The 16,022-nt window shown below is 38.2% G+C and overlaps 1 protein-coding gene across 4 annotated transcripts in view; it reads left to right on the top strand.

The window, feature by feature from the left end:
- Positions 1–16,022, top strand: part of DOCK4 (dedicator of cytokinesis 4) — a 481,211-nt gene that overhangs the window by 248,444 nt on the left and 216,745 nt on the right. For all 4 annotated transcript variants that reach the window (XR_010945592.1, XM_067746757.1, XM_067746758.1 and 1 more), the window contains exons 9-11: positions 9,823–9,904; positions 10,434–10,494; positions 14,464–14,596. Coding sequence is in view for 3 of the 4 variants with exons in the window: in XM_067746757.1 (XP_067602858.1) it covers positions 9,823–9,904; positions 10,434–10,494; positions 14,464–14,596 (276 nt within the window). In the remaining variant the exon portion in view is untranslated. The remainder of the gene's footprint in view (positions 1–9,822; positions 9,905–10,433; positions 10,495–14,463; positions 14,597–16,022) is intronic.

The raw sequence follows: 16,022 nt of genomic DNA, 5'->3' as shown, positions 1-16,022 counted from the left end.
TAAATGAATTAAAAAAAAAAAATTCTTGCCCTCCCAGAACTTACATTCTATTGATGTTCAAAATACTATTAAGCTTTAAGTCAAGAAATATTTTTAAAGGCTAGAGTTTCTCTTTGTATGGTAACCAGTATTGCTGTTTTTGTTTCACCAAAAATACTTGTGGTGTCTAAAGCAATGCTTCCTAAACTTTTCAGTGCCTAAAGTTCATTTTCAAACTTAAAAACTATGGAGCTCTACAGAAACTAATGTACTTATCCTCATACACATGAACATTTGCATATCAGTGTAGAGGCTTTGTAGCTCCCTGATTAAAAAGAAAAAGCATTTGACCTTTAGAAAGTCCAATTGCATGGGTCATCTTGTTAATAAATAGTATTTAATGATGATTTAGATACTTTTCTTTTTTTTAGATGGAAGTATAGTTGATTTATAATAATGTGTTAGTTTCAGGTATACAGCAAAATGATTCAGTTATACATGTACATATTTTTTTTCAGATTCTTTTCCATTATAGGTTATTATAGTTCCCTGTGCTATACAGAAAATCCTTATTGTTTATCTATTTTTATATCTAGTGGTTTGTATCTGTTAATCCCATACTCCTAATTTATCCCTACCCTACTCCTTTCCCCTTTGGTAATCATAAGTTTTCATTTTTTTAAGTTATAATGAATATAAAGAATCTATCAGTAAGCTGTTGAAAGGGATATTTGATTTTGGCTTCTTTCACTTTAAAAATTAGAACAGTTTTTTGAGATAATAAATGTATGAAAGACATTATACTTACTGTTTTTTCAAGGCTTGAATTACTTAGACTTTTTTCATTTAGTCTGTTTTCGTTAAGGTTTCTTTGCCTTTGCAAAGAACTGCATGCTTCAACCCAGCGTAGTTATAAAGAGCTCAGGTTTGCTTTACTTTCAAGATTGCTTACTACAGATACTTTCTAACAAAAGAGGCATTGTTAAAAAGGTCAGAATAAGTACTGTATATAAATCAGAGCGATTCCTCCCTCATGAAATGTCAAAGGTATAGTGTTTACCATAATCAAATTATGTAAATTCCGAGAACAATAAGCATAAGACATCCTGCCTGTAAACAGGTCTTCTTATTTCACAGTCCTTGTTTCTGTTGACCAGATCCTATCATCACCTACTCTTAGTTACTTCTCTAAGAAACTTGTTTTCTAGTGAAATTCTTAATGAGTTCTCTAGAGGTAGACATAAGCCAGTTTTTTCCTGAGTAGCTCAGTTAAACAGTTTAGCTGTTTCTAAGGATTTTACTTGAATTCAACAATGAGATTTTTAGGGTCTCAAGTCTTTAGAACTTAGAGTCATTATTGTTTTTCTCAAATCAACAGTTGATCCAAATCTTTTCTTTAATTCATCCGTCAATCAGTAGGTGATCTGTACATCACTTATTTATAACTTTAGAAAGCATTGCATTCCTTTTTCTTTGAACTTTACCTTCCCAAAAGGAATTCTGATTCAGTTAGCTTTATTCTCTGAAAAGAAAAGTAACATGAAGTGGTTTTAAGTCATTCTAAGTAGTAAGAAAGAATCAGCTTGATGTTCAACATTAGCAATAGAGTTGACTGTAGTTTAAAAAATTATCTCCCCTTTCATCATTCAACTAAAGCAAAATCCTTTATTGTCCTGACAAAGCCAACCCATTAGTTGGTTGCTTAGTCCTTCAACCTCAAATATTTGTAAAGCGAATCTGGACTTGGGTATTAATATTAAAAAAGAAAACTCAGAGTCTTTCTGCTCTTTAGGTAAACTACTGTGGCAACCCTGGTATCAAGGATCCTTCTTGTTTCATTTCCCTTTAATCAGAAGAGCTCATGACCCTTGCGTTGCTTTCGTTTTAAAGTTAGAAAGCACATTAATAACTTTATCTAGGAAGACTTGCTTGAGGAGTTGCTTTCATTTATTGCCAAGGAAAAACTTCATTTGTATCAGTCATATGGTTGGGAGAAGAAAGGCGAGAAATCGTTGACCTGAAGATATCAGGCATTTGTTGCCTGTTTTCTGGTTGTATATGACAATCATAAAAGACAGTCAACAATTCTGACTCATTAGTGCCTAGGCATTTGGGTCAAAACAGTGGTTGTTAAATATGACTGTGTCTTTAAACACACAGGGAGCTTTTAGGTCCATAGTAAGTCAGGATCCCCAGGCTAGGGCCTGGGCTTTATACAGCTCCCAGGAGAATGTTGTACACACCCATGTTCGGAGATGGCCTGGATGAGAGCCCCTTTTTCTGTGCCATGGTGAGCACCAAAACTCTTGGTCTAGTGGCTACCCCAGGGCAGCTGGCTCCTGGGGGCGTTACTATGACAATTTAGAATGCTCCTTGAGTTGTCCTTTGCCACTCGTTCTAGGAAAGAACACAGTAACAGTTCCCTGCACAGATGGTTGGAAGTGTCTTACACTGTTAGTCAATCAGAAAGCATTTGAGAAAATGCAGGAGGAGCAGTGAAATAGAAGCACTGAGATCACCTTCTATTTGTGTACTGTTGCCTTTTGGGTAGAGGGCCTAGAGTCAGCGCAGCTAAAACATTCTCCTACCTCTTCTCACTATTCTCCTTCCGTCTTCTCGCTCCCACTGTTTCCTCCCTGACTGCTGGTGCATCTCCCTGCACTACTATTCAGTGTAGAGTAGATATTAATTGTCCTCACACACAGCATAGTTAAATTTAAGACAAGGAACTTGGCTTTTTCAAAGACACTACTATTTTTTGGTATTTACAATTGTTTTATAAAGTGTAAGCGTAGGACTTCCCTGGTGGCATGTTGGTTAAGAATCCTCCTGCCAATGCAGGGGACACGGGTTCAAGCCCTGGTCTGGGAAGATCCTACATGCCGTGGAGCAACTACGCCCGTGTGCCACAACTATTGAGCCTGTGCTCTAGAGCCCGCGAGCCACAACTACTGAGGCTGTGTGCTGCAACTACTGAGCCCATGTGCTGCAACTCCTGAGGCCCATGTGCCTAGAGCCTGTGCTCTGCAACAAGAGAAGCCACCACAATGAGAAGCCCGCACACTGCAACGAAGAGTAGCCCCACTTGCCACAACTAGAGAAAGCCCACACACAGCAACGAAGACCCAGCGCAGCCAAAAATAAATTAATTAATTAAAAAAATAAAAATAAAAAAGTGTAAGCATAAAAGAACTAGACAGTTCTTTTTCCAATTAGTGTACCAGAATACGACCACTGAAGTGTTTGCTCTCTTTTGTTACTGTCACTTTGTGTGTGTGTGTGTGTGTGTGTGTGTGTGTGTGTGTGTTATGCGGGCTTCTCACTGTTGTGACCTCTCCCATTGCGGAGCACAGGCTCCGGACGCTCAGGCTCAGTAGCCATGGCTCACGGGCCTAGCCGCTTCGCGGCATGTGGGATCTTCCCGGACCGGGGCACGAACCCGTGTCCCCTGCATCGGCAGGCGAACTCTCAACCACTGTGCCACCAGGGAAGCCCTGTTTCTGTCAGTTTTGGAGAACGTAAATTTATTTCAGTGACTTAACTGTTCAAAATGATTTTGGAAATATTCTTTGTAATTTTTTGTAGATTAATCAGACTTCAACCCAAGATATTATCCAATCACGTATTTTTGGATAAAGTGTACAGTGTGTAACTTCCACAAACATTAAACCACTAGGCAGTTTTGTTTCTTGTGAGAGGGGAGCTATAGAGTGATAAACATGAATCCATATAGAGAAATACAAAAATCTCCTTGGCGTTGGTCATTCCTAACTTTAAGTGCATTGCTCTTTGAAGGCAAATGATTGTCCTAGGAGTGCCATATGGGAGAGCCACTTTATGTGATTAGTCAGAAGGCTGGGAGGACCCTCCCACATCTGGCCTGGAGGCCTCCAAGACCCTAGGTAGGGCCTTTCCTACAGGACAGCTGCTTCTGAGTGTTATGATGATAGGAGGAGGGGGTGGGAAGATAGGAGCATCCTATCCTGCTGAGAAGGGGAAGGAGAAGCCATTAGGGTCTTCAGAACCCTACTGTGCCTCCCATATTATTTGCATCACTGGTAAAAAGTTTTCTACCAAGCTATGCTGTTGAAGTACACCCTTTATTATCAGAGGTTGTTTTGAGTACATCAGAAGGTCAGTAGTGCAGCTGAGCAGGTTCACAGACATAAACTCCCTAAACACAGATATGTTCGTGGCTTTATTTTTTTTGTCTGGCTTCATGCATTTTTAATTATTATTTTTGTATTTTATTGAAAATATTCATAATAAAATCCTTGGTTCACGTGACATGGGTAGGCTTGTTCTTTTTGTCTGTTTTGAGGTGTTCTGTTATTTTGAAAACAGCATAACATTGTGGTTAAGAGCTGAAACTTTGGAATCAGACCCTGGAAATTAATTTCCTGGTTCCAACCTTGACTGACCGTGCAACTTTGGCCAACTTACCCAATATCCCCAAGCTCCACCTTTCTCATTTGTAAAATGGGGATGCGAGGGGCTCCTACCTTATAGGGTGGTTGGGAGAATTAAATGAGAAAATCCATGTAAAGCATATATAAATACACCAGGACAGGGTATATTTTGACTTTCACTATTTTTCCCCAGGGATATCTGGGGATACTCTTGCACATTCTTATTTCATTATCTTGGTTCTCTCAAATCCTTTGTAGAAGAAGGCAGGTTATAAATAATAAATAAATGTGATTTTTTTTGTTCTTTATTTCCAAAGAAAGAATTTGAGATTGTTGATTTATAATATGGTGAATTATAGTGGCTCACACAAGGAATTCAGGTGGACACTAAATTTCTCTGGCAGTGATATTTCCTCTGGGAGGACATGACACTATAACAGGAAGTCAAATGATGATTTTTCTCTGCTGGTAATAATGTCAACTCTCATTTCTTAATGTGTCTAGAAGTGTTCTATGTGCTTATTCACTCTTTGCTGATGAAGAAGGCAGTATTTTCATTTGAAAACATATTATGTCACCATAGATATTTCCATTACTATATGTTTACTGTAATAAAGACATAGGATATGCGTGGCAGAGTTAAATGGCATGATCTAGAATCTGGAGGGGCCGTGAAATTAATTTTGTGACTCTCACATCTGGTGGTAAGGTGCCATTGATTGAAATGTCTCTGGAGAATTTCATACATTTCACTACTGTGAAGTAAAAGATATTATAGGGAAGAGAGCAAAAGTTGCTTCCCAATAATTTATATTTTGCTGTATTTTTTCCTAAAAGATTGTATTTGTTCAGTCTTTAAACACTAAGGAGGTACCAAATCGTTGGCTAGCAGCTGGGAATGTAAAGGTTAATTGTCATGGGCCTGTATTCTAGTTAGTCACAGTGTAATGGAAAGAAACACATACCTCTTATGATTAGGGGGAAAAAAGTGTAAATGATGTAATGTAGGTATGCACATCTTATAATAGGACACTTCTTAAATTCACAAAAGCTAGTTCTGTTTTCTGATGAGGTGCCACTCTTTGACTTACAGTAGAGAGTTGAAAATACCTTTGTGTGTGGCCACAAAAGTCTGTGAGAGAATTTTGGAAGATGTGCCGGAGTGAAATGTCATACACTCGTTTAGTCCCCCCGCCTGGAAGGCAACAGTTTGGCATTTTCCAGACGTGTGTGAGCGTGTGGGTGGTATTTATTGTAATCTGAAGATTCTGAAATGTGTTGCTGTAGTTCTTTTTTTTTTCTCTGAAACCATTTGCTGATTTAGTGGTTGCTGTATCACCAAAGCTGAAGGGAAATTGATTGAGTTTGTATACCAACAACTTTCACCAAATGAATAAAAAAGGTTTTATGTGATTGGCCATAAAAGGTTTTTTTTTTTCCTTTTAAAAGAAGTCTGGTTTTTAAAAAATTGCACATGACTTATTTCTCCATAGTACATATTCAGTCTATTTTTATCTCCCCTTTAAGGCATGCTTAAGCTAAGGGATATGGCTTAGTACATATTGGTATTCTTTCTGTAATAGGATATGATAATAATTCTTGCATAATCAGGATTCTGTCTAGACTAGTGAAATTAAAATAGTGACAGAGCAAAAGGAGTGTCTGAAATAGAATGCTTTAGGAAACATTATTTTACCAGAAGATTGATGAAATTTGTGAATATGGAATGGTATTTTATATCAGTATTAAAGTTAAGGTCTCCATATGTAGAATGCCATGTTGACTTTTATATATTAATATTATTGTTATTTATCATTTTTGACTGACCTGTCAGAAGGTAAAGTGACATTTGTTTTAAATGTTTCAGTAGGGATAAAGAAAAGCCTCAAACATATAAAAAAGAGCACACGGTCCATCATCAGGAGGGGGAAAATAGTCACACTGCTTGCGTTTGGAGCTAAAATACAATCAATAAACATTATATGTTAGTAGGTGACTGATGACTAAGAAGGAAAACCAAACACTGGTCTTAAACCTCCGGAGTTTTGACCAACTAAAGCCAAATACTTAAATCTTTCTGGAGGTTTGCATTTGTTTAGTAAAATAATTTATTTCTCAAGTCATTTTTCTAAGTATGTTTCATTGAAAAAACTACCAAGGAACAATTTCAAACCAGGGATGGCTTTGAAAACCTGCTAAATCAGGGTTTCTACTTCTTCCTTTCCTCTTACCCCAGGAAGGACGTGGGGTCCCTCTTGGGACCAAGTTTGACTGAGTCAGTGGAGTCGCGGAGGATGAATGACTTCTCCCTTATCTCAGTATTCTGTAAATATTTGCTCAATTATTCTATGAAGCAGAGAAAGAATTTATTCTATAGCATTCAAATGAAGGACGAGCGTTTTGAATTGTATGTGGCATAGAATTCCTACTCAGCCACACACCAGCTCTGCAATCTTTTTTTTATTATTATTTTTTATTTTTTTTATACAGCAGGTTCTTATTAGTCATAAGTTTCATACATATCAGTGTATACATGTCAATCCCAATCACTCAGTTCAGCACACCACACACACACACACCCCGCCACTTCTCCCCCTTGGTGTCCATATGTTTGTTCTCTACATCTGTGTCTCAATTTCTGCCCTGCAAACCGGTTCATCTGTACCATTTTTCTAGGTTCCACATATGTGCGTTAATATACAATATTTGTTTTTCTCTTTCTGACTTACTTCACTCTGTATGACAGTCTCTAGATCCATCCACGTCTCAACAAATGACCCAATTTCATTCCTTTTTATGGCTGAGTAATATTCCATTGTATACATGTACCACATCTTCTTTATCCATTCGTCTGTCGATGGGCATTTAGGTTGCTTCCATGACCTGGCTGTTGTAAATAGTGCTGCAGTGAACATTGGGGTGCATGTGTCTTCTTGAATTATGGTTTTCTCTGGGTATATGCCCAGTAGTGGGATTGCTGGATCATATGGTAATTCAATTTTTAGTTTTTTAAGGAACCTCCATACTGTTCTCCATAGTGGCTGTATCAATTTACATTCCCACCAACAGTGCAAGAGGGTTCCCTTTTCTCCACACCCTCTCCAGCATTTGTTGTTTGTAGATTTTCTGATGATGGCCATTCTGACTGGTGTGAGGTGATACCCCATTGTAGTTTTGATTTGCATTTCTTAATAATTAGTGATGTTGAGAAATGTCTATTTAGGTCTTCTGCCCATTTTTGGATTGGGTTGTTTGTTTTTTTAATATTGAGCTTCATGAGCTGTTTATATATTTTGGACATTAATCCTTTGTCAGTTGCTTCATTTGCAAATATTTTCTCCCATTCTGAGGGTTGTCTTTTCGTCTGTATGGTTTCCTTTGCTGTGCAAAAGCTTTGAAGTTTCATTAGGTCCCATTTGTTTATTTTTGTTTTTATTTCCAGAACTCTAAGAGGTGGATCAAAAAAAGATCTTGCTGTGATTTATGTCAAAGAGTGTTCTTCCTAATGTTTTCCTCTAAGAGTTTTATAGTGTCCGGTCTTACATTTAGGTCTCTAATCCATTTTGAGCTTATTTTTGTATATGGTGTTAGGGAGTGTTCTAATTTCATTCTTTTACATGTAGCTGTCCAGTTTTCCCAACACCACTTATTGAAGAGACTGTCTTTTCTCCAACAGCTCTGTAATCTTGGGCAAAACTATTTACTATTTCTCAGTTTTCCCAACTATAAAATGGCATAATAATAGTACTGACTTCCTAAAGGCATAGTGAGGATAAAAGGAATTAATCCATGTAAAGTCCTCAGCAGAGTGCCCATTCTCAAAAAAATACTGTTTTCTCAAAAAAATAGTATTACCTAATAATGACTATTTTAAAGTGTAATTCATTTATCCCAAGGTAAATTTTTGCACATTTCCTTTTAGTACATATTAAATTTGAAATAATAGTAAATATTCTTCCATTCTGAATAGAGTTTGCAGTGCTTTGCCATGAATTATAGTAAATGACAATTGGATAAGATTGATTTAACTCTGCATCCGAGGTTGGATCTGTCGTTTCCAGCCTCCACTTCAGAATTATTTCCTATTTGAACTTTATAGTCTTCATTTGAGAATCCTTGCAGCAATTTATATTCTCTTCATTCACATCTCATCAGCCACTGCTCTGTGGAACAAGACATAGGTAATAAGTGTGGAAATGACCCCGTAGAAATGTGTATTGGTTGCCCTTTCTCATGTGAGAGATCAGGGATAGGCATAATATAAGAAAAGGACAGGGTGAGCCAGGTAGTTGAATCTGTTAAATATATCTATCTAGATTTAGATGGCAAAAGAGAATAAAAATGTTCCAAAACAACCATAAATTCAAATCCATATGCTTCCTTAGAGATCTGATTATGGTCCTCATTTCTCCCCCTGTAGGGGAGAAGGCTGATTTTGGATGACAGAGCCATTATTTACGGCAAGGACCAAGTGATAAATAAGCTTGGAGACTTGGAAGGGTCTGAACCTTACTAATGCCCTACCTTCCCTTTCCCTGCTTGATGCCTAGGCTGAAGCTACACTGACCAAGTCTATACCCTGTGCTAATTTCACATTTTGGGGATGTTGGCTGTGTGTTCTCTTCCTGAGGCAGCCAGCCATTTGATTCTATTGTGGGCACCAGGGTATTAAAATTCAGAAGCTTGTGGTAGCTGGTAGATTAATTTGGGAGCGAGGGTGATATTCATTTTAGTTTTTTGAACATAAATAGTGTAACACATTATCTTGGGTATAAATGGTGTCCGCAAGTATTTATTGACTTGAATTAGTGGCTGATCAACAGCATTATTTGTGTTTACATTAAATCTAGGTGTCACTGTATTTTCAATGCAAGTTCTATAGACAGTGCGAGGTCTTCTGTTCCTTTGTGGACCAAAGAAAATTCAAGTTTCATTTCTTGGTCTCTCCTTTTGTGTCTTGGATTATAGGTTTATAAGAGCATAAAATATTAAGCCTTCTAATGAATGGTTACCACTCAGAATGGTGCCCTTGTATAATGTTTATTAAATACTATGACACAAAACATGAAAAAAAAATCTTAGGTACAAATACACAAAACACATTGTCACATGTTTTCTTTTAGTGTACTTTTTTCTACTTTTTAAAATAATGATATCACTGATATAGAAGCTTATTCTTTTCAAAGTTAATTTTTTGCTTGCATATATATTTATGTTTTCTGCTTTTGCACTTGCCTCTTTGCCAGTTTTGTCCGAAGTGAAGCAAATGTTTATTGTCTTGGGTTCTCTCCTAAATTATATCCGCAGTTCTGATGTCAAATGAAAGACCTAATAAGTTTTGAGTTTAACTCTTAGGATGAAGAGCAGCTAGAAAGGTAATGAGTCCTTACATATTAAATAATTTTCAAAATATTAAACTTCTTTTCTCTTGTAGTGAGAGATTTTTCTTGAGGCTGAATAGAAATGGACTTCCCAAAGCCCCAGATAAACCAGAACGACAGTGCTCTCTCTTTGTGGTAAGTGGATCTTGTTTTATCCAGGAGGCAGATTCTTTCTTAAGTACTTTATCTTATTTAAGAGAAATAAGTTATTGTGAGAGAACAGAGTAGATTTGCTTAAACTTTGTAAATAGATTCCCCAAAATCTGAATACCAGCATTCACAGTCACACCTTTGTCCCTTAGTGTGTATTAGAGCCTGTCACACTATGGCCAAAGCCCAATGGTGATAGGGCTCAGTGTGGCAGGTGGTATTTAGTATGTACTTAATAAGTGTTTAAAGAATGAGTAAGTGAGAGACTGAAATAAGAATGGGCTTTCCTTTTAAGTCTTATTTGACATCATAGACTTACAGTAAAGTTGATTGTAGTGATATTTTAGAACAGGATTTGAACTTTATGCTTCTGCTACAGAAATTCCATTAAGAATGTCTATGTTTATCTTTGTCTTTCTTCTGTTATTTGTGAAGATTATGTGCTACGTATGCCTTTTAAATGCCTCTGCATAAATTATGAGTTCTAAAATGACCAGACTTTGTTTTTTGGTAGGATTTGGGTAGCAGTGAGCTAAGAAGGGACATCTACATCACCGTGCACATCATCCGAATTGGTAGGTATGATACTTGGTGTGACAGGAGCACGACAGGGAGAATTGCTGAGAGGTCTCTATGTAGTTGTGATTTATGTGATGTCTAGGTCAGAAAGAAGTCAAGGCCACATTTGAATCGAGTAATTACAGAATTTGGGAATTGTTCCCTGGTCTCCCCAGACTTTCATATCACCATAAATAGATTTTGTTCTCTCTCCGTATAAGTCATTAGTTAGTTTGTTGTGTTTCATTTTGTTTTATTGGACTCTCTAAACATATTTGATTCAAGCACTTGGTATTTGGTTTTTTTTAATTCTAATTTCTGTTAACAGCATAAATTAAACTTCTAGGAGCTGGATTTCCTACAGGTTTATGAAACCAATTGGCATTTTCCAAAGTACAGAAGGCTGCAGAGCATTATTACAGAAAGTGCTATAAGAAAAGAGTTATGAAATACTGAAAACTTTGCATATATTTTTCACTTGTATAATTTCATCAGCTTATTAAAGGGTCTGAGAAGTCCTACAGGGAAATATAAAAATGCTTCTCTAATTTTGTTGACCCTAGCTTTCTCCAAATTTGATTTGACTGTGGAAACATTTATATGATGTAACATTTATTAACATCTTGCAGAACACACTTTGAGTGTTCTACAGTGAACTTGCACATCAGAGCCAAAATGTGGTCACTAGTTTTTACACATATAAGGCATCTAAAAGCAAGCATTTTATGGCAGAGGAACTATATGGTGTAGCCTACATCATTTTTCCATTACAGCTAACCAGCCGATACTGGAAATTGGTTCCCGCTTCCTCATTAACTGTGCTACATGACTTGCTGGGGATACTTCTGCAGGATCGTGATGTCTCACCATGCGGTCCTGCACAGTGATCTTTATTTTTATAGTTTTTTATTTTATGCACATGATAACCACATTGTGCATTGAGAGAGACTATAAAACATGTCATTTCAACATAGATTTTCTAAGTATTTTTTCTCATAAAAATCTGTTCTGAAAACCCATTTCATTTTATCCTATTTTTATATTTGAGGGACAATAGAAATAAATAAAAAAGTAAATGGTTTTTGGTTTTGTTTTAATTTCCTTTTTATAGATGACTATGGGGTGGGGTGGAAATTGGAAAGAATCTTTCAAAACGTTGGAAAAGTTGTAATGCGTGTTGCTGTGTATTTATGAGATAAAGCCTCTGTTCCCAGGATGGCAGGGGTGCAGTTTATGTAATTCTTTGTGTTTTTTAAAAATTTATTCAAATTTATAATAGCAATTGTTAATGTAAAATGTGGTTCTGGATATCTTCATGTAAACATTGCTAAAATTTGAATATAATCTTCTACAGCATTGAGAAAAAAAGTAAACCACTTTAGCTTTCAGAACTTTTAAAAAGGTATCTATAGGTTTTCGGTGGTAGAAACACACACGGTAGAGTGACCACATGCCCTGCTTGCCCATGGCCTGGGCAACTCTGTCCTTCACTCCCAGGATAGAGCTGAGGAAACCACTTCACAGTATTACCCATCACAGGGCTGCCTTTCAAATACCTGGCATTTGATTTTGTATTTTTTACTAAGATTTTTATGATCATTAAGTCATCAGAATGAATGTTGAATTAGAAATTATCTACCCTCCTTCCCTGAGCTTTGGTCAAATTAATTCTTTATTGACATTACTACAAAGACTTGTCTGATGATTACTCCATAAGACTGAAGGTAAGAAACTCTAAGAAAGACTAAGACTTAGTCTGCTGCAGTGAAATTAAGGAGTGGAAGATTCTTGTCCATCAGGGACAGATACCTCTTAATTTTTCTAGAGTATTCCTCGTACTGTTTAATGGGAAAAGGGCATGCTGACCCTCACTGGCTGCAGAGAGCAGGAAGTAATAGCACCTGCCTCAGAATTTAAGCCCTGATCTTTGACTGGAAAGAAGGGGAGGAAACAAAGAGAAATAAATAGTTTCCCCACGCCAGATTCGTGAATAACTGTATGATTTCTATTCAGCAGTGATTAGTTCAACTTACATCAAACCAATGGCCATTCATAACTCTGAAGGACAGACTTGAACATTAATATTTACATCATTTACTTATCGGCTCAACAAACGTAGGAGGTCTTTCACCACCATTCATTTGTACCCACCACGCCTTTCAATAAATTTAGGAATGGCTATCCCTGTCTGAACACGAATAGTCATTCCTGGCTTTCACCGTAAAACAAAAGCATCTTGGGGCTTCCCTGGTGGCGCAGTGGTTGAGAGTCCGCCTGCCGATGCAGGGGACACGGGTTCGTGCCCCGGTCCAGGAAGATCCCACATGCCACGGAGCGGCTGAGCCCGTGAGCCATGGCCGCTGAGCCTGTGCGTCGAAGCCTGTGCTCCACAACGGGACGAGCCACAACAGTGAGAGGCCCGCATACTGCGATTAAAAAAAAAAAAAAAGCATCTCTAACCTATTTTCTACCGCCGGGAACACCCATCCCTCTTCATCAGTATATTAGTAATTATTGGAGCTGTCAGCATATTCATCCAACCAGTAGCCCTAGCTGTATGACTAACAGCTAATATTACGGCCAGGCACCTACTAACTCATTTAATCGGAGGAGCAACGCTAGCCCTAATAATCGTTAGTTCTACTACAATCTTCATTACATTTATTATTCTTATTTTGCTTACTATTCTTGAATTCACAGTAGTCAAGTTTACGTATTAACCCTATTAGTAAGCCTTTACCTACATGGTAATACCTAATGACCCACCAAAACCATGCATGTCACGTAGTAAACGCCAGCTCCTGACCCCAGAGGAGCCCTCTCGGCTCTTATAGTATCCGATCTAGCATATGAATCCATTTTAGCTCAACATTTGTATTATCCTTAGGCCTGTTAACCAATATATTAATAATATATCAATGATGACAAGACATCATCCAAGAAAATATGTTTCAAGGCTATCACACATCAATCATCCAAAAGGGACTTCGATAGGGAAAAATCCATTATTTCAGAGGTCCCCTTTTTACTGGTATCTTCTGTGCTTTTTATCACCTTAAGTGGTATTCCAGCTTTTATTTATAAGCATTTCTCTAAAGATGATATATTGCAGAGGCAATTCTCCTTTATCACGGAAGAATGAAAGCTAAATTGGATGTTGCCATTCCTTTTTTTTTTTTTTTTTTTTCTATTTAACATTGGATTTGGGGAGTGCTAGAGTCATGCAGATGTGCTCTTGGAGAATTTCACTCAGATGGAAACAACTTACGGATCCGTTACCAAGCATCTGGAAACAGACTTACAGACTTTTTTCATTATTTTTCCTCACATTAACTTGCTATATTACAGCTCCAGTGTGTTTTTTGCTTTCAGTCTTCAAAATAACCCACTGGTAATTAAATGCAATGATAAATTAAAACAGTATCTCAACCACACATTTAAAAATGTCTAACAAGTTAAACAAGTTGAAACTGTGTCAGAGTAAAAAACATCCCTGGAGATTTCAGCCTGGGTACGGAGTCAGGAAAGAGCGTGCTCATTTGATCACCTGTGCTTACTTGCTATACCTTCAGGGAATCTCAAACTGCTTCCTTTCAAAGGTGAAATATTTGAAAAGGTTTTTAAATATGGCAATTTTAAAAAGTAGAAAATGAGATAGGCACCACTACTGCCTTTTTTGATGTGAGCCTCCTGGGATGCCTTCATGAATGCTTGGGGGAAGGTACCCAGACATAGGCTCAGCTCCCATCTTCATGTTTTATAGATAACAGGTGATGGCCAGAGTTTACGCTGCGTGACCTTGGGCATGCTAGGTGGTTGGAGGGGAGAGTCCAGAGCTGAAGCAACATCTTCAGTTGCCCCAAAGCTGTGTCTTTTCCATCACCCAGTTACATTTTATATGGCCTACTTTATATCTATATGTATCTCTATTTAAGGTGGATTAATCAAATGGCTCCTTGGGCCATATGTGCTTTTTAATTGAACAGGTCGGATGGGGGCAGGAGAAAAAAAGAATGCCTGTAGTGTTCAGTACCGGCGACCCTTTGGCTGTGCGGTTCTTAGCATTGCTGACCTGCTGACAGGAGAGACTAAAGATGACCTCATCCTGAAAGTGTACATGTAAGAAGCTTGCACGGGCTGGGGGCTGGGGTGGGCGCAGAGGTACATGGGGACCCTACGTGGCGAATCCTGCTTTTCGTGGGTAATGGAAGAGCCAGGGATGGGTTGCGTTCATTCCTCAAAAACTCAATAATCTGTAGGTTCACTACAAGTGAGCCCACAAATCAACGTTTGCCTGTCAGAGGAATTATGAAATCAAGAACCAGAAAATACAGACAGTTTATCAGTTGGGTGGACTATCTACTGCATAGAGTACTTCCCGTGAATTTAAAGCCTAACATGTCTTTACCCTCAGAGAGTTCATTTGTCCTTGGAAAATGGAAATCGTTTTTAATATAAATTAATTAGAATTAGGAAAAGGAAGTTCAGGTCAGGTGATTTCCCTCTTACTTCGTGTATTATTAGTTTGCTAGGACTGCCCTAACAAAGCAGCGTAAACAGTGAGGCTTAAACCACAGGAATTCATTGTCTCACAGTGATGGAGGCCACAGATCCTGGATCAAGGTGTTGACTACATTGATTCCTTCTGAGGGCTGTGAGGGGAGAATCTGTCCCCTGCCTCTCTCTCCTAGTTTCCGGTGACTTGTAGATGCGTCACCTGATCTCTGGCTTCATCATCACATGGCTCTCTCCCTGCTTGTGCGTCTGTTTCGGTGTCCAAATTTCCCCTTTTTATAAGGACACAGTTATATGGGGTTAGGGCCCACCCTAATGACCTAATTTTAACTTTATTAACTGTGTGAAGACCCTATTTCCAAATAAGGTCCTCAGAATGTGGGTTAGGACTTACATCATCTTTTGAGGGTCAGTGGGAACAGACACAGTTCAGCTCAAACACTCACTTAATGTATTCCAAATCCTAAGTTTTTAAAAATGCACATGGTTTTGGATCACCCCACCCTGAGCACCTCCCCATAGGACTGAAAATTGAGAGTTGACACACAGTGACATCCTCAGAGCAGACCCATGGGGGGCTGAAGGATGGGGGATCTGCTCTCCACATTCCCGATTTGAGGACCACACGGCTGACCTCCTCTGAGCGAGCTTGCTTTAGCTTTCTGTTCTGGCTGTTGAGTCGATGTATCCAGTGTGTGCCAATAGTTTTTCCATACGTGGAGGGAACGCACGTGGCGCACTGCCTGTGGGACATATACTTCAAATTGCTTTTTGACCACAGCTGCAGGGTTTCATGGATTTATCCATCCTCTACCCAGTGCCCCTGGGACCCGTGCCACACATTTGCTAATTAGTTGACAAAGATTTGCTTACAGCCTGTGGTTTAGGACTGGAAACTCTCTTTATCTCTTTTAAGAGCAATAAAATCTGTGACCTTGAGTTTAAACTTGGAAACTTCTAGTGAAACTAGTGGGTAGTAAAGCACGCTATTCTTTTTATCATATGGTCGGGCTTAAATCCATGATAATCC

This window comes from Pseudorca crassidens, chromosome 8 (assembly GCF_039906515.1).
Source record: "Pseudorca crassidens isolate mPseCra1 chromosome 8, mPseCra1.hap1, whole genome shotgun sequence".
Classification (NCBI taxonomy): Eukaryota; Metazoa; Chordata; class Mammalia; order Artiodactyla; family Delphinidae; genus Pseudorca; species Pseudorca crassidens.
Note: the sequence above shows the minus strand (reverse complement) of the source record. Positions and strands in the feature narration are given on the sequence as shown.